This window comes from Trichosurus vulpecula, chromosome 2 (assembly GCF_011100635.1).
Source record: "Trichosurus vulpecula isolate mTriVul1 chromosome 2, mTriVul1.pri, whole genome shotgun sequence".
NCBI classification, from domain to species: domain Eukaryota; kingdom Metazoa; phylum Chordata; class Mammalia; order Diprotodontia; family Phalangeridae; genus Trichosurus; species Trichosurus vulpecula.
Window position 1 is genome coordinate 388,713,888 of NC_050574.1, and position 19,242 is coordinate 388,733,129.

Consider the following 19,242-nt stretch of genomic DNA (forward strand, 5'->3'; position numbering starts at 1 on the left):
GATCTTAGTTCTTACAGTTTTCAAAGTTTTTTTTCTCAGTGCTGTTGTCAATGTATAAATTGTTCTCCTGGTTCTACTCATTTCATTCTTTATCAGTTTATAAAAATCTTCAAAATTGATCATTTTTATAATGATGTTATGAGTATACAATGTTCTTCTGATTCTGATTCCTTCCCTCTGCATCCGTCTTTCCACATCTCTCTGAAATTTTGTTTCCTCATTTCGTACACCATAATCGTATTCCATCACATTCACGTAGTATGGGTCAAAGGGCACAAACTGTAGAGTAACTTTTTGTATATAATTCCTATTGCTTTCCAGAATTAATGGACCTATTCACAGATCCAGCAGCAGTATATCGGAATGTCTATTTTTCCACAGCCAATCAATCAATTAATTAGTACTCCCTCCAACATTTATCATTTTTGTTTTTGTCATAATTGCCTATCCGAAGGCTTTGAGATAGAATCTTAGAATTGCTTTAATTTTCACTTGTCTAATTAGTAGTGAATTGGAGCATTTTTTTCATATTGCTATAGATAGCCTGGGCTTGTTTCTTTGAGAACTGCATGTTGATATCCTTACACCATTTATCAAATGGGAAATGGTTCTTACAAATTTCAATTGGTCCCTTATATATCTTGGAAATAAAATCATTTCAGAGAAACTTGCTGCAAAGATTTTTTTCCTAGTAAAATGTTTCCCTTTTAATCTTTATTAAATTTGTGCATAAAAACCATAATTTTTTTGTGACCAAAATTAGTCATTTTATCTTCTGTGAATTCTATCATCTATTCTTTCTTTAGTCATCAACTTTTTTTCTTATTCATACATTTAATAGGTATTTCCCCCCATATTTTTCTAATTTGTTTATGCTGTGATCTCTAATATATAGGACATATATCAATTAAGAATTTATAATTATATGAGGTGAGAGGTGTTGGTCTAAATTTAATTTATTCCAGACTGAGGTCCATTTTTTCCAGCAATTTCTGCCAGATAGTGAGTCCTTATTCCAATTGCAGAGTTTTTTGTGTTGACTGAATATTAGGGTATTAGATACATTTCTTTTTTGTATATCTAATCTCTTCCACAAATTAATCCCACAAATTAGTCTAATTTTAAGCAGTGCCAAATTATTTTAAATTATTACTGTTTTGCAATATAGTTTGAGTCCTGGCACTACTAGGCTCCCTTCATTTGCATTTCATTATTTCTTTTGAAATACTTTTCCCTTTTAAAACTTTTCATTAATTTCATTATTATTTTTTCTCATTCTACAAAGTAATCTTTTGGTACTCTGATTAGTATGGCATTGGGTAAGTAAATTGATTTAGGTATTACTGTCACTTTCATTATAAGGTCTCTTCCTACTTATGAGCAATTAACACTTTCCCAATTATTTAGATCATTCTTTAGTTCTGTGGATAATTATTGCTAGTTATATTTATAGAATTCTTTTGTGTATCTTAGGAAGTAGACTCTTCAGTATTTTATATGTCTTGCAGTTTCTCTTTCTACTTTTTCCTATTAGTTTTTAAAAAATATTATATAGAAATGTTGATGATTTATATGTATTTATTTTATATCCTGCAAGTTTACTTATTGCTTCTCCAGCAGACTGTCACTTCAAACATCCCCCTGCCATCTTTCTAATCTTCAATCTCTCTCTATCTATTGATTCCTTCTCTTTTGCCTTCAAATATGTCCAAGTCTCTCATCTTTAAAAACAAAAACTTCACTAAGTTCCCCCCTGCCCATCAACTGTTCATCCTACATATCTTCCCTTTCTTTCAAAATTCTCGAAAAAACTCAACCATTTGTGCGTGTGCACACATACACGTATGTTGTAATCCCTATTAGAATGTAATACATGCACACCATATATTTATCTATTGTAATCCCTGTTAGAATGATGTGTGTGTATATTTATATGTATTTGTATGTTGTAATAATCCCTGTTAGAACATAAGCCCCTCGAGAGTAGACTGTTTCTTCCTTCTGTATCCATACTGCCTAGTGTTCTGCCTTGTCTTCTCCAGAAAACTGCCACCCCCCATGATTCCCTCTCTAAATAATCATTTTTCCCAGCTGTGCCAGCTTTGCTGATGCCTACTGACACAACTGTCTCTCCTAACCTCAAAAACCCCTCACTTCATCCATTCCTGCTAGCTGTTATCCTACATCCCTCTTCTTTACTGTGGATAAACTTGAGGCCAGCTACAATCAGTACTTTTCCACTACCTTTCTTCTCATTTTCTTCAAAATTCTCTGGCCTTATTCAACTGAAACTACTCTCTCCAAAGTTTCCAATCATCTCTTAATTGCCAGATCTAATTGGCCTTTTCTCAATCCTTAATGCAGCCTCTGACCTTACTGATCAGACTCTTTTCTTCTCTCTAGGTTTTTGTGGCGCTGCTTTCTTAGTTCTTCTCCTTTCTATCCTACTGCTCCTTCTCAATCTCCTTTGCTGGCTTTTAATCTAGGCTGGGTCTACTAATTGTGGGTGTCCTCCAAGGCTCTGCCCTGAGCCCTCTTCTCTTCTTCCTCTATACTCCTTCACTTGGTGATCTCAACTCCCATGGAGTCAAACATCATCTTTATGCAGATTATTCTCAGATCAACTTGCTCCTAACTTCTCTCCTAATCTGCAGTCTCACATCTCTGCCAGTCTACTGGACAACTCAAACTGGATATCCTGTAAACATCTTAAATTCAATATGTATAACAAACACATCATCATCTTTATCTCAAATCCTTCCCCTCCTCCTAGCTTTCCTATTACTGTTGAGGGTACCACTATCAAGACACTTGGGTTCTAATTCTCTGTGGTTCTGGGAGAATCACTGTCATATAATCTCTTAGGTTCAGTTCCCTCAAACATCAAGTGAGGGGGTGACTATATGATCTTTAAGATTTCTGCCAGTTGTAAAATTCTAGGATTTTCCCCATTACTGCATCACTGAAGAGCAGAACAAGTCAGAAAAGCAGAAGGTAGGAATTTACTACTTGGGTGGCTATAGAAGCACAAGTCCCAACTGTGTGGAATAACTATACTTGGGAAGAAAAAAGCCCAGCCAAGGAAACAGTGAAAGAAGGATGAAATGTCATTAAATCTAAAGTAATTGTCCAATGGATCTTATGTTTATTCAGAAAAAAAAGGGTGTAGAGTTTAAGAAAAATAAGATACTTACATCTAAAAAGCCTGTGTATACCCGTACAGGTAAATTAAATTTTGAAGCATTGGTAATAAGTAAAATATTGTTATCTATATGTATAGATGATGTTGAAGGCATAAAAAATAGGGTAAAAATATATCTTGACTCATTTGGAGGTATTAAGACTGGTTTGCTGAAATTCTGTACCTATAATGCAGAGAGAGAAATAAAATTTAAAAAAATCAGCATCACTTATCACTCTTTCTGCTATCCTGCTATTCTTTACCCTTTTCTATGTCATCCTTTTCTTATGTGGTTCCCTCTTCTTCCTTTTGGTTTTTTTATTCCCCCAATTAAGAATGACCAACACTCAGACTTACTTTAAACATTGTTTTGGCTTCTTCCGGCAACATCACATCATGAATGAGGATTGCAAAACTGAAAGTGTTAGTAAGATAAATGGGTCTTTCTACAGGGTCAGCAGGACTGTCCCGGATGTGAAATAACGTGGCAGCATGATCAAATCCCAAGTAACTATTTCCAAAGAAATAACAACAATGATAAGTCAAATTTCCTTTTATCTGTTAGTTTTAACCAAGTTAAAGCATATTTATGTTTCTGAGTTTACAGCATTATATTCTTAAAAGTAATATGTAATTTTTATAACAGATCATCTCTCTAACACACAAATTTATATGAATCAATTACTTCAAAGAACTTTTTGCTGAAAAGAATTATTACAATTTGGTTAGCTATAAGTTTTCCATTAAAACTATAATTCTGGTGCCAATTAACAGAAAAAGGAAAAAAATCTAGTAGTCCTTTTCAAACACTAAGGATTTAAAAGGGGATATAAGCCTTTAGCTTTAACTTTATATCTTTTAGCTTAGCTTCAGTTGATCAAACTTTTTAAAATTAAATTTTATTTTTTAATTAATAAAAATAAATTTTCCCTCCTCTACCACAGGAGGAAAAATATTTCAAATAAATATGCATAGTCAAATAAATTAAACTCCCGTACTGTGTCCAATAAAGAAATGATTCATTCTGCTCCCTGAATCTAATCACCTTCTGTTACAAGACGAGTAGCATGCTTCTTCATCAGTCCTCTGGAATCATAATTAGTAACCAAAGATTTATATAAAATAATGACTGCCCAAATGTTAAAAAGGAATGGCAGAAAAGAAATTCAAATGGTCTAAACACTATGGAATTTTGTATTTTTTGTTCTTATATGTTGCTGAATCATTAAGATTTCTTTTAAACTCAGATCTAAGAACTGCTTATTATTTTACATATGCATACATAAAATCATTCCTATTGTTCCTTTATGAAAATAAATGCTTGTTGTCAAAAAAATGGATAGGTAGGCCTTGGAATAAGTTTATGTAGCGGGGTGTAAATTGAGTACAATCATACTACTTTCACAAGAGAATGACAGGAGAAACAGCTACTTAACTGCAATAATGAAGTAAGATGAATTTAATGGAAGACTTACCCATCTAAAACGTCTGCCTGATATGGAATTTCAAGTTTAGAATAACTCTTCTCTTTTGCTTTAACAGTTATTTTTCCAGAAAACTGAGATGTTCTTTTTGCTTTTGATGCTGAAATGAAGCATAAAAATGTCTATAATAATCCCACTGCTTACAAAGGAAAATCACACCAAGAAATTTATGCAAAAAAAGCTTAAGGCATTTTAAAAGCCACACCTTGAATGTTGAAGATTTACAGAAAAAAAGCTCAGTATACATAAGATGCTTTCTTTATTGTCAGTTTAATATAATCTAAAACTATGACTTCTTTTTTCACATAAGAGGAAGAAAATTTTGTTTTGCTTCAATTCAAAATAAAGCAGGCGATCAACAAATGGATACAACAGCCAAGTAAAGTTTACTCTGTATTTTGCTATTGCCTTATGGATGTCTTGATTTTACTGATAACTAGAAGAAAATAACATTCCACATATGGAAGGGATTATCCATAAATACAAATGGAGGTAGGGTGGTCAAAGTGTCTAGCAGCATAATAAGAGTTATGAGTCCTGGATTCGTATTTTATCTAATACTAACTAAAAGTTTGAGTGAAGGGCAGGAAAATCTTTCTCCATTTGGCCATGGATGGTGTTTATAACAACTGCAGAGCTGGCAGCAGCTCTATATTTCACTGAATTACTGTTAAGGCAATTTATTGCGCAATTAAAAGAAAACCTTTTGGGAAGACCATACTTAATATTTTTTAGAACAAACCGTAAGACACTTACTTGCAACTAAAGTACAAAATGTTTCATCTTCACCTTTTGTAAAACATTTCAGAAAATTTTATATTATAAAATATGATTACCACATCTGCAAATGTATTTTGTGAGGTGCTTTGCCGCAAATGAAATTTTGTCACCAAAGAAATATATTAATTTAGGATACTCCTTTTCATGGAGTTTAGAATTTGATGACAAAAAAATTGCCTTCCATAAACATTCTTTATTGTTTGTTTTTCAATTAGTACATGCCAATAGATTTTTCATTAATTTGTCTTGGTTTGGCCCCCTCTCTGCCTTCCCCCCAATCCAATCTGTTGCCAAGACTTGTTGATTTTACCTTTGCAACATCTCTCCAATATGTCCCTTTCTCTCTTCTGACACTGCCATTACTCTGGTGCAGTCATGACCTTGGACCTAAATTACTGTAATAGTCTGCTGGTGGATCTGCATGACTCAAGTCTTTCTCCTCTCTAAATGATCCTCTATTCTACTACTAAATTTATTTCCCTAAAGTGTAGGTCTGATCATGTTACCCCCATACTCAATAAGCTTCAGTGACTCCCTCTTGCCTCTAGGATCAAAAAAAAAAAACCCCCAAAAACCCAAACCAAACCCAACACTCCATTTGGCACTCAAAGCCCTTCATAATGTAGTCCCCTGCTACCTTTCCAGTCTTTTCACACCTTACTTCCCTATGCATACTATTTCAGGTGATACTGGCTTCCTGCCTCTTCTACAAACAAGACACTCCATCTCTCAGCTCTGGGCACTTTTCCTGGCTGTCCCCCATACCTGAAACAGTCTTCCAGTCCACTCCAACTACTGACCTCCCTGGCTTCCTTAATGTCCCAACTAAAATCCTAGCTACTACATAGGAAGCTTTCCTCAATCCCTTTTAGTTTCAGTGTCTTCTCTTTGTTAATTATTTCCTATTTATCCTGTCTATAGCTTGCTTTGTAAATATTTATTTACATGTTGTCTCTTCCACATATTGTAAGCTCCTTGATCGCAGGGACTGTCTTTTGCCTCTTTTTTGTATCCTTAGTGGTTAGTACGGTGCCTGGCACATAGTAGGAACTTCATAAATGTTTACTGATTGATTGATATCAGACTAATTATCACTGATGACAGAAAATGTAAAGAAAACTGTAATTCATAAATAAATTGCTATCCATACTGGATGAATTTCCAGAAAATTGTTTACATAGTGGAAATCTGTTATAACAAAACATTATGTCATTGATTTTTCTAAATTTCAAGGGTGGATTCTGACAAGAAAAAAAAACCAACCTGGTCCCAAAGTAATAAAAAATATTTAAAAATTTGATCACTTACTGAAAGCACATTCTGTGCACATTTAGTACCTTTTTAACAATTCCTTCAAGAAATTCCAATTCAGTGTTGATTATTGAATAAGAACAAGTTATGCATTAAATTGGAAATGAGTTATCAGTGTGCCTTTATCAACACAGATTCCCTAAGTACAACAGAAGCCAGTAAAACACTCTTTATTACAAGAATGTGCAGGGGTCATCGATCACTAAAAACTACCATAATAATCGTGATTAGCAAAGGAAAGTCTGAAAATATTCCATGGATAAGACTCCTGCACGTCATCACCAAGTATCTCTCTGCCTCTGACAAATTAAAGAACTTTCCTGCTAATACTGATGTTAATAGTAAGAAGCATGCTAAGTGAAATCACAACTTAGTTCTTTTATTTTAGCATTAACTTGGGGTTTCACACCTAGAACATGGGTTATCCTGGCATATTTCCCACTCAACTCCCAGCTGTGATTAAATGTCCAAAATATGCAGTTTCTCTTTTTTCTTTGAAGTACAGTACAGTACATTTCACTCTTTTGTACAAAGACCCAATTATAGTAATTATGGGAAAATTTCCCTATAAAGTCTACATGGAAAAAGAATAGTTTGTGAGGAACACAGGATGATAGTAGAGAGACAAAGAACATTTTAACCACTTCTTTATATTTTTTAATAGAAAAAACAAGAACACTTCAGACAGCTTCCTATATCTTTAAATAGTAAAAACAAAACAAAACCCAAAGCCCAACTCTTTGGAAAACTTCACAAGGGTTTGCTTGCTTTAGAGACAAAAGAGTGAGAGAAGTTAAAAGAGCACATTGTAGAGGTCAGAAATCCTGGCTGGCCATGCTACACCATAAAAAGAAGAACTAAGGTAGGCCAGTCCTTGTGGGACTGAAGAAAGGGAATGATGTAGGCCAGCTAGAGACAAGGAGATGTCCTTGGGGGTTACACAGGTAAGAGGCCCTTCCTCATTCCTTACCCTGCTAAAAACCCTGGTTCAGGCATCACTATCTGCTAGGGGTGTACCTGATACCTCCTGCCAGACAGGGAAGAAGAGTGAAAGGTGGGTGATTTCCCATTTCCATTTAAGGTCTGGAGGATATATCTTCCTGGCAACCCAAGCTAGAATTATGGATGCATGTTCCTACTGAAACATTGTCACCTGGGGGAGGGGGTACTAGCTGTCATAGTTTGATCAGTAAAGATTACTTCAGGTATATTTTTGGGTTAAATGGGCTTTGGTGGGCTTATCTGGAAACCTCACTACCATAACATTATTTCTGTGGTGAAATTCAGTGGTCCTTACAAGCAATAGACTCATACAATAGCTTTTGGAAGAACAAAGCCACCCATTTGGTAATCTCTGGAATTTCTGCCTCACCTTTAGCTTGGTTATTGCCACTCTCTGACCATGTTTTCAGGAAAGCCCAAGCCATGCTGATTCTTTCCTCCTTACTGGAGCCATTTCTTCCAATGCCTGGATAACCACCTTGTTATCCTCCCCTTTCCCTAAAGATCTAGAACCACTGAACCTTGATCAAATTAATTCCATCAGTATGAAATGGCTTCCTATCACCCTCAGGATCAAATACAACATGCTCCTATTTAGCATTCAAGGCTCTTCAAAACCTGGCCCCCCCAACCTTTCCAGTCTTCTTACACCTTACAAACCCTCCGCATACTCTTTGATGTAAGCGGTCTCCTCTCTACTCTCCAAACATGACCCTCCATCTCTGGCTGTCCCCCATACCTGGAACTCTCCTTCCTCATCTCCCATTCCTGGCTTTCTTCAAATCCTAGTTAAAATATCAAGATAAAAGAAGACTAGAAAGGCAGAAGGAGGAGAGATTATGAAGGGTTTAGAATGTCAAACAGAGCATTCTGTATTTGATCCTGGAGGCAACAGGTAGCCCCTGGAGTCTACCAAGTAGAGGGGTGACATGATCAGACTTGTGCTTTAGGAAAATCCCTTTAGTGGCTAAGTGGAGGATGACTAGAGTGGGGAGAGATGTGAGTCAGGCAGACTCACCAGCAGGTTATTGTAGTAATCTAGGCACAAGGTGATGAGGGCCTGGACTAGAGTGAAGTGATGTCAGGAGAGAAGTAGTAATCAGGGGATGTTGCAGAGGTGAAATCAACAGGCCTCACTGAGAACAGAGGCTGTCTTTTGCTTTTATTTGTATCCTCAGCACTTAGCACAGTGCCTAACATGCAGTAGGTGCTTCATAAATGCTTATTAACAGACTGTCAGTCTGGGCAATAGGCAAATTTTCATTTATTGCAATTTCCTCTATAGATAAATCAAACTGAGTTCTTATGAATGGCCACAGATCTCACTGAGAAAATCTTACAGTGTCTTGGGGCTTGGTGTGACCACAACAATGTCATGGAAAAAGGAATTCACTATATACAGGGAATTCCTCTTTCAACGGTTTTCCGTACATGATGCTGCTCATCAAGGATATTGGCCAGTTTGGTATTCATAATCAGACCATCAATGAATAGTCATTTGTGTGGTTACATCATCTTAAATGTGTAGGAATCACTTTGTTAGAAGCCTGGTTCTACAGAGTCAAGTTATTTTGGGGGGTTGGGTTGGGCGTAATCAACAAGTAAACACAGCCAGATCTTACATTCTCTAGATTTTTTTCAGTCAGTCCTGTGCCTGTGATACTGTTATGCTACAGAAATTACACTATGAAAGCTACCTGATCTCTTCTTATATTTTCATCAAGAATCCTATTTATCTGTAGATATCATTCTTATAAAAAAATTTTATAGAGATAAAAATGCAGGTAGAGTCTTAAAAGGAGGTATTGAGAAAATGTTATATTCCTCAGGTGTTGAAGCTATTAAATTTACATGTAAATAGTGACTAAACAAGGTTAGTTCTGTACTGAAATTTAATGTTAAGTAAAAACAGTTACATTAAAAAATAACATGGTCTTTAGGATGTCCTCTTGAGCCCTTCTTGGTTCCATGATCTTTGAGTCATGTGCTACCTCTGCCTTTCTCAGATAACTTGAAAAGAAATGCTTTCCAAAAATCACATGGATTTCTTCCACGGCTATTTATTTGATCTGATCAGTCACATTTTCCAGTTTTATTGCTGAAGTTCCAGTATCCTTTCCTTATAAAATATCAGGTAATGAGGAATTCAGAATCCTAATGTGATAGTTCCAAGGATATGAATGATGAGAAGAGACCATGGTGGGAAAAAACACTGAAAAACTGAGTCCCTTTTCCATTCATTTGTTGTTTTCCCTCCGGTTTCATTTGGAAATACTTTTGAGATGATCTCACTGAAGTGGGTCACATACTAGACTTTTTTCAGACTCATTTTCCCATGAAATACTTATTGTTTTATGACATGACCTTACTTATAATCTTTCAGTCATCCTTCTACTACTTAAAATAAATTGTTGGCCTTGACTATAGAACTATCAGAGTGCCTAAAGAGTTAACTGATTCTTTTATTTCTGTTGTAAACATTACTTTAAGATACGTATAGTATTTTTTCTTGAATCATTCTAAAAGTCACAGATGATTCTGGAGAAATTTTCATAATGACTTAGAATGTGCCTACTATCCTATTCAGGAAAGTACCAGTTGTGTCACCAACAGCAGCATCAACATACCTAGTTTTTTTTGTTTTAAATTTTTTTACCCTGGTTAATCAAGAAAATATTTTTGGGAAAAAAGCTGAATACTTACCATCAAAACTAATACTTGCAACTTTGGTGTATTTACTTTCTGAAGCTTTTAATGTGATTGGCTTAAAATTTACAGTTATAGCTTCATTTTGTGGTGTGGGTCGAATACTCTGCAAACAGAAACCAAAATTAATTAGCATTCTTTTGGGCTAATGGATTAGGTTGTTTTTAAAGACTGCCTGGTAAACTGGAGCAGGAAAAAAATTTGTAAAGAACAGCTCAAAAGGTATAGTTTAAAAATGACAACACTTCAAATTATCATTTAAATATCTTTCTAAAATGAAATTAATTTTTTTCTAAAAGGCATGACAGATTGGAGAGTAGAAATCATGAATGAACCTTAAAGGCCAAATGATGATCTGAATAACAGACCATAATAACAGGTGTTTTCCAAACCAATGCTTAATCCAGTCTTAATAAAAAATAATTAATAGGAATAATGTGATTGGGCTCTTTCTTTTGAATGAAATAAACAACTGAAAATAATAATTATGAAGTACAGGCATCACCATGTTTGATGCCACTTCATCACTCAAAATTTTATATAGCAGAAAAAGTTCTAGACAAGAAGTCAGAAAACTGGGTTTGAACTGCAACTCTGCAGCCTCTAGCCAATAATTTCACTTCTCTGGGTATTGGTCTAGTCTAGGTGATATGTAAGTCTCCTTCTACTTATAATCTATTAATATCTACGAATGACTTAAAAAATTTTTCCACAGCTAACTCTTGAGAAGAGCCAAGAAGACAGAGCAGCAAGAAGCAGAAGCCAGCTTGCCTATAAACTCCTCCAGACAGATCTAGCAAATGCACCAGACCAAATCCTGATCACTCCTTGCAGTGAGTCATGTTTCCAGCCCAAGTCAGTATAGAGACAGAGTGAGGTCTGTATACAATGGGGGAGGAGTCTGTCTAGGAGTATGGCATGTATAGAGCCCTCCAGTATAGAGAGAGGCTGCACACTGGGGCAAGGGGAGGTCTCAGACCCATACCTGGGCATCAGGATAGAAATATTTGCCAACTGGCAGCTGTGTTGCCCACTCTACCCAGCTCTGGGTCAGAGAGCCTGTGCAGAATGAATATGAAATCTATGCTCAGGGGTGGTGTTTTAGGGTAAGGGGTACTGTACTCAGGGAGAAACAAGTTCAGAAGTAACAATGGTGTGGCTTGGACATAGGGATCTCAGTTCCAGTTTCTAACAGTCTAAAGTCTGTAAAGGAATAATCAGGGCAGCAGTCCCAGAGCAAATGGAAACCTACAGTTCTGCCACTCTGAACCAATACAGCTTTCCAACTGATTAATAACAGTGGTCAAGTCCAGTCACAGTCCACTGCTGATCAGATGCAAACCCAGATCAAGAACTTGCCAGTGATCAGACTTTACTCTGAAAACTTGCAGGTTTCCATCCTGAATTTGGCCCCGAGGTCCTTGAAGAATACTATGCTCAATACCCCAAGAAAGCAGCAATAGGATCTGCCTAGGAATGAAGCTGGGAGAATGAACAAACAATACTGAATCCTACCACACAAAGTTATTATGGTGACAGGGATGCTAAAGACAGAAACCCAGATGAAAAGAATGTATAAAACATCTACAAACAAAGGCTCAAAGAAAAACACAGCATGGGCACAAATCCAACTAGAATTCCTGAAAGAACTTTTAATTAGTTTACAAAAGAGATAATAAATGTTTTTATAAATGAAATAAGAGCACTAGAGGAAAAAGCTGAGAAAGAAATGAGATCTATGGAAGAAAAAAACTGGAAAGGGAATTAACAGAATGGCATACGAGGTACAAAACCTTGCCTAAAGCAACAAACTCCCTGAAAATTAGAATGGACCAAATAGGAGCCAATGACTCCAGGAGATAAGATAAGATAAACTCAAAATATTGAAAATACATAAGAAAATGTAAGGTATCTCATAAGAAAACAAATGACCTGGAAAAAAGATTGAGGACAGAAATTTAAGAATCATTAGACTATTTGAATGCCATGACCTGAAGAGAAAAAAAAGTGCTGACATATTTCAAGACAATCATAGAAGAAAACCACCAAGACCTCTTAGAACCAGAGGGCAAAATGGAAATAGAAAGAATCTATCAGCCATCTCCTGAAAAGAAAAACAAGGAAAATGAAAACTCCAAAAAAAAAAAAAAAGCCAAAATCTAGTATTTCTATATCAAAAAAATATCATAAGCAGGCCAGAAAAAAAATTCAAGTAACTTACAGCTGCAGTCAGGATCAAACATGACTTAGTATGTATGATGATAAAGAAGCAAAAAGCTTGGAATATGATATTCCAGAAGGTAAAGGCTCATAGCCAAAAATAACACGCAGAAAAACTGAGCATAGTCCTACAGGGGAAAAATGGACTTTTAATGAAATAGCACATTCTTCATGAAAAGATCAGAGCTAAATAGAAAATCTGACACATAAATAAAGTAGTCAAGAGAAACACAAAAAGGTAAACATGAACAAGCAATCCCATGGGACTAAACAATATTAAAATATTTTTATTATATGGGAGATGGTGTGCATCTCTTCTCAGAACTCTATCATCCTCAGGGGTCAGAGAGAGAATCCAATTAGAATTTATAGGTTCTCGAAGTGGGCGACACTGGCACCTAGAGGGTGTTGGAATGATCAAGGGGAGCAATAGTAGCCTCTGGTGCAATTGTGGGCCATTGAATAAAAATAAGGGGGTGGTGAAAGTATAAGGAAAGAAGAGAAGATAAAGAAAATTTTGAAAAACCATTTGTACATGCTTCATCTGTTGTGTAACAAGAGTTAAAGTTGTAGTGATTACATTATTTTCCAAATAAACACACAAAATGCAAGTTATAACCAATCAGTGGTCAAGTCCACCAACAGTTCTTAACAAGGAAGTGCTGGCAGACAAGTGCGTCGTGCATTGTTGGGAAGTCTAGCATGCATTGGCGGGAATACGTGCTTGAAATGACTTGTTTACTATACGATACTACACGGTTACATGATGCAATACTGTGTCATCAGAATTTCGATGTAGGAAAAACCCCACAAATTTACAATAAATTATTAAATTTAAGATGTGTCATCTATAATATATATATTTCATATTTTTCAAATGATGCAAATTTCAAAAAAAAAAAAGTTAAAGAAAGTAGATTTCCAGGGGGGCACTGATTTCTTTTTGAAAAGGGGGTGGTAGGCCAAATAAGTTTGGGAACCTCTGAATTAGACAGACAATTTGTGAGAGGGAAGGAAAGGAAACAAAGGAAGAGTCTGACACAAAACCTGAATTTCAGATGAGCAGCTTTTAAAGGATTCTGATAAAGGAGAGGTAGAATCCTAAGGACTAAAAGAGCTAGCAAAGTAGCTGGACTTGACAGGAAAACCTTAGTTAAAATCCTGGCTCAGACACTTAATTAATGGAACAGAAAAAATCGCTTAACCTGCCTCAGCCCCAGTTCCCTCATCTGTTACATGGGGATAGTAATAGTAATAATAATGATAATGATAGCACCTACATCACAGGTGTGAGGTTCAAATGACAAATATACAAAGAATTTTTCCAAACCCTAAAGTCCTATGGAAAAATAAAGGTAATAATTATTAGGGATAATTATTATATATTAGGAAAACCAACCTAGGACAGATGGGAAGCTCTCAAGGATGAAATCCTGACTAGACAAAGAACAACTTTAATGAGTAGGAAAAAGGTGCATATACAGGGAACTCACTAACCCACTTAGATGGCATGTCCAGAAGACGAAGGGAATAGAGGATGACTACAAAAGTGTGGTCAAAAGTCCTCTAAAAATCCTTTCTGGAGTGATAAAGCTCATAATGAGTGGAAGATGGCAAAAACCCCCAAAACACTACACCTAACAAAAACAAAACAAAACAACCCAAAACCTAACACATACACAAAACAAAAACTAGGGATTAAAAAAAAGGAGAAGTGTAGCTATAGTGGGGAAAAGAGAAAGATCAAAAAAAGGGATACTAAATATTAATTAGGACAATTGATTAAATAGGGTCTACGGTCGGCATGGATGGGATGAAAATAACTGACAAGAGAGAAGGACTTCACAATTCTTACTTTACTTCTGTTTTTCTTATCAAGGATAATGATTTTTTGACGGGAAAGGCCATAACAAATATGGCTAATAAAGATTTAATAGACAAGGTATATAAAAACATGAGTAAGTACCCACTTGCCCTTACTGAGTTCAAATCAGTTGCCTCAGATGAACTACATCTTTCCATATGGGAAGACTGTGATTGTTGATCTTTTGTCAGATATAAGATAAATCCATATTAGTCATTAGTATTCTTATACAGAGTCTTAGTGCAGTTTTAAGCTATAATTATACTGGTATGATTTTCTGATGAGCAGTTCAATTTTTCTTCAATTTAGTTCTATAGTTATTTCTGCAAAGAGTGCTTTATAGGTAGATTCATACAATCCCTGAGTGAATCTTGGCAGATACATTCCCAAATACTTCATAGCTTCTGTATCTATTTTGAATTTTGAGACTTTTGGCACACCCTACATATAATCAACAAAACCCAGAAAGATGAGCAAGAAAGAAATTCTTCTGAAAACAACTGTAGAAGGTATAAAATATTTGGGAGTATCTACCAAGAGTCACTCAGGGACTATATTAATCTAACTATAAGATTCTTTATAGAAATAGACAGACCTAAATAACTGGAGAAATATTAATTGCTCATAGGTAGAGTCAGTATAATAAAAATACTTCCTAAATTTATTTACTTATTCAGTGCGATGTGCAACTCCCAAAAGAATATTTTGTAGAACCAGAAAAAAAATAACAAAACTCACAAAAAAGAGAAAGAAAGGTCAAGAATCTCAAGTAGTACAATGAAAAAAGTGGGGGAAAAAGAGAATTTATCAGTTCTAGATCTCAAACTGTACTAGAAAACAGGAATTATTAAAAGGGCTTGGTACTGGTTAAGAAATCAAGAAATTGATTAGTGGAATAGATAAGGTGCACAGTAGCACAGTGTCTGAAAAATTCAGCCACCTCCTACTCCCTGACCAGTTATTAGGGGGAGGACTCACTATATGATGAAAACTGCTGATAAAACTGGTCAGCAGTCTGCCAAAAATTGAGTTTAGACCAATACTTCATATCACATAGCAAGATAAGCTCCAAAAGCATAACCATATGTGTGTGTGTGTGTGCATTTATACACACACATATGCACACGGATATAAAAGTTCATGTCATAAACAACTGCAAAGAACAAGGAAGAAATGACATTTCAGATCTATGGATATTTTCAAGAAAAGTTCATGACTAAATAAGTGATAGTACCACAGAAGACAGATGGACAATTTTGATTACATAAAATTCAAAAGTTTTTGCACAAATTTAATAGCAAAAATTAGAAAGGCAACTGGGAAAAAAACTCTTTGTAATAAGTTGTCAGATAAAGGTACCATTTCCAAGCTACACAAGGAACTGATTCAAACAAGTAAAACTAACTGTCATTCCCCAGTAGATAAATGGTCTAATGATAGGAATAGGAAAATTTTCAAAGTGATTGTAAATCATACAAAGTGTTTCCATAATAGCTAATGTATATATTGGACTTACTATGTGCCAGGCACTGTGCTGAGCACTTACACAAATATTATCTTATTGATCCTCACAACAATGCTGGGAGGTAATTGCTATTAGTATGTTCATTTTCTAACTGAGGAAATTGAGGCAAACATTAGTTAAGTAGTTTACCCAAGGTCACATAGCTACTGAGTGTTTTATTGGAGCTCAGGTCTTCTTCATTCCAGCTCAGAGGTCAATCTACTGTGTATCTTAGCTGCCTTTAAATCACTGATAATCAGAGAAATGTAAATTAAAGCAACTTTTAGGTTCCATTCACATCTATTTGATTGGCAAAGATGACAAAAGATTTTAAAGACAAATGCTAGATGGGACTGTGGGACAATAGGTTGGTAAAGATGTGAACTAGTCCAGCCAATCTGGAAAGCAATTTGGAATTAGACCCAGAAAGTTACCAAACTGGGTATATCCTTTCACTTAGCTATGCCACTATTAGGCTTAGACCTCAAGGGAACTGAAAAAAGAAGAAAAGGACCTGGATGAAAATATTAATAGCAGATCTTTTTGTGGTAGCCAAAAATTAGAAATTAAAGGCATGTCCTCTAATTGGAGGAAGGCTCGAAAAATTGTGCTATTTGAATATAATGGAATATTACTGTGCGACAAGAAATGATGAAATAAAGAAACCGATCTTTATGAATGGATGCAAAGTTAGAACTATGAGAACGAGGTATACAATGGTAACACTATAGAGAAAAACAATTTTGAAAGACTTTAGAACTATAATCAACACAATTATAAACCAGAAGTCCAAAAGAATGAAGATGAAGCAAGACACTCACCTACTGACAGAGAAGTGATGAACTTAAAATATAGAAAAAAAGACATGCTTTTTCAGACATGGCTAATACATAGGAGGTTTGTTTGCCATAATCTGTACTTACGTATTAAAGAACTATTTTGCATGATTTAAAATTTTTTTTTATTCAACAGAAGAAGGAATAGTGGGAAAAAGAATTTAGTTAAAAACATACTTGCTATTTGAAAAAAATAAAAATAATAGACTATTTTAAAGAGACTATTTAAAGACTATTTTTAAAAAAGAGCATGGTAGAAATACCTTAAGATTAGGGAAAGGGACATGTCTTGATTTTCAAAAAAGGGAAGAAAATTGGAGTCAGCAAACTACAGGCCAATGACCTTTTACTGGATTCCTTGCAAAATTCTCTATGTGATGAGTGAATACCTTAAAAAAGAAGTGATGAAAAAGAGCCAGCATAACTTTATCAAGAATAAGGTATGCCAGACAAATTTACTTCCTTTTTTGAAAGGGTTACTATATTACTGAATTAGGAGAATGCTATGGATAGAGTTTATCTAGATTTTAGCAAAATGATCAATAAAATCTCTGATGCTATTCTTGTGGCAAACAGGAAGAGTCATATATAAGACAAAAGTACAGTTAAGATATTGAACAGGTTGAATGGCTGGATACAAAGGGTAATTGTGAAATGGCTTGCTGTCAGTTTGAAAGGCAGAGTCCATTGAAGAGCCTCTGGCCTTGTATTATTCAGTATTTTTTATCAATGACTTGAATAGAGACAACGATAGCATGCTTATCGTATTTGCAGGTGACATGTAATAGGGAGGGATAACTAACATATTAGATAAGATAATAAAGACTCACAAAGATCTTCCTAGGTAGATCATGGGGTTCAATTCAACAGGATAAAATTCAACAGGGAAAACTATATAAAGTATCTTCAGATTAAAAAAAATCAGTTTTGCAAATACAATATTAGGTATATATGGGTAGCTAAATCTGAAAGAGACATGGGTATTCTAGTGGGATAAGATCAATATTAGCCACCCGTGTGACGTGGCAGCTAAGAAATCTACTGTGAGCTTATGTTCCCAACCAATAAGAACATGATAACAGTCTAACAGCTCTGCCCCCAGACTGCACATGGAATATTGTGCTCAGTTAAGGGCATACATTTTAGGAAGGGCACTGGTAAGCTAGAAAGCATACAGGATGGTGAAGGGCTTCAAGATCATTACATATAAAGATTGTTTAAAGGAATGGGTTAAGTTTGGTCTTGAGAAAAGAAGACTTAGGAAGCCATGAGAGTTGTCTCCCAAGCATTTTCAGGGTTGTTGAAAGGGGTATTATAACCTATTTTGTTTGTCTGCAGAAGGCAGATGTAACAATGAGATGAAGTTGCAAAGAGAAAAAACTTAGGCTTGATTTAAAGAAAAATTTCTAATAATTAGGTTTATATCAAGAACGGATTGGGCTGTCTCAAGTGGTAATGTTCTTCAATGGAGATCTGAAAGTCAGTATGACTACTTGTCGAGTTAGGTATAATTAGAGTTAGGGTTATCTATAGAGTACATATTGTATTCACTTCCCGGTGCTGTTATGAGAGTCAAATGAGATAACAGACGTAGGGTGTTTCTTAAGCTTTAGAGTGCTATGTAAGTTTATCATTATTATTATTATTTTACAACAACAACAACAACTACTACTACTACCACCACCACCACCACTACTACTACTACTACTACTACTACTACTACTACTACTACTGGTTTCCAGGTATGGATTTAATTACATGGCCTCTGAGGTTCCTTACAACTTTGAATTCCATAAAATGCCTTTGGTAAATTACCAACTTGATCACAGGAAAAGGTTTAAATTTAACTAAACATTAAGTCCCTACTACATGCAAGGTACTGCACTATGATAGGAATGCACACATACATAAATATATACATATACATATAGACATATATACAATATAGTAATTGTCATCTAAGAGCTTATACTCAATGGATTCATTCTATTACTTTTTTTTTAATTAAAGTTATTGTATACTACTGAAAAGAAAACTAAAACTTACTGTTATCGGTACATCTTTTGTTCCTGAATTTAGTAAATGAAGGTTTAAAACTTTTGGCATATCTATAAAAACAACAGGAAAAAAACACTGTATGTTAACAAGTATATGATAAAGTCATGGTTGAGCTATGTTGTAATTATAACAAGGACCTTATTAAGAAACATCAAGTGGATTCTGTTCTAATAAAGCATATTTATATTAAAAAATGAGTCCAAAATACTCAACTTTTCCAAAATCATCTTTTATACACAAGGGCATCATATTCTACAAATGTTCTTGTCAGTGAGATCAGGTAATACTGTCAACTC

General features: G+C 35.1%; 1 protein-coding gene across 4 annotated transcripts in view; it reads right to left on the reverse strand.

Annotated features, from left to right (window-relative positions):
* Positions 1 to 19,242, reverse strand: part of TMEM131 (transmembrane protein 131) — a 274,512-nt gene that overhangs the window by 44,057 nt on the left and 211,213 nt on the right. For all 4 annotated transcript variants that reach the window (XM_036743188.1, XM_036743187.1, XM_036743186.1 and 1 more), the window contains 5 exons: positions 18,935 to 18,996; positions 10,462 to 10,570; positions 4,657 to 4,765; positions 3,539 to 3,692; positions 3,195 to 3,365 (listed from right to left, as the gene is read on the reverse strand). In XM_036743188.1, coding sequence (XP_036599083.1) covers positions 3,195 to 3,365; positions 3,539 to 3,692; positions 4,657 to 4,765; positions 10,462 to 10,570; positions 18,935 to 18,996 — 605 coding nt within the window. The remainder of the gene's footprint in view (positions 1 to 3,194; positions 3,366 to 3,538; positions 3,693 to 4,656; positions 4,766 to 10,461; positions 10,571 to 18,934; positions 18,997 to 19,242) is intronic.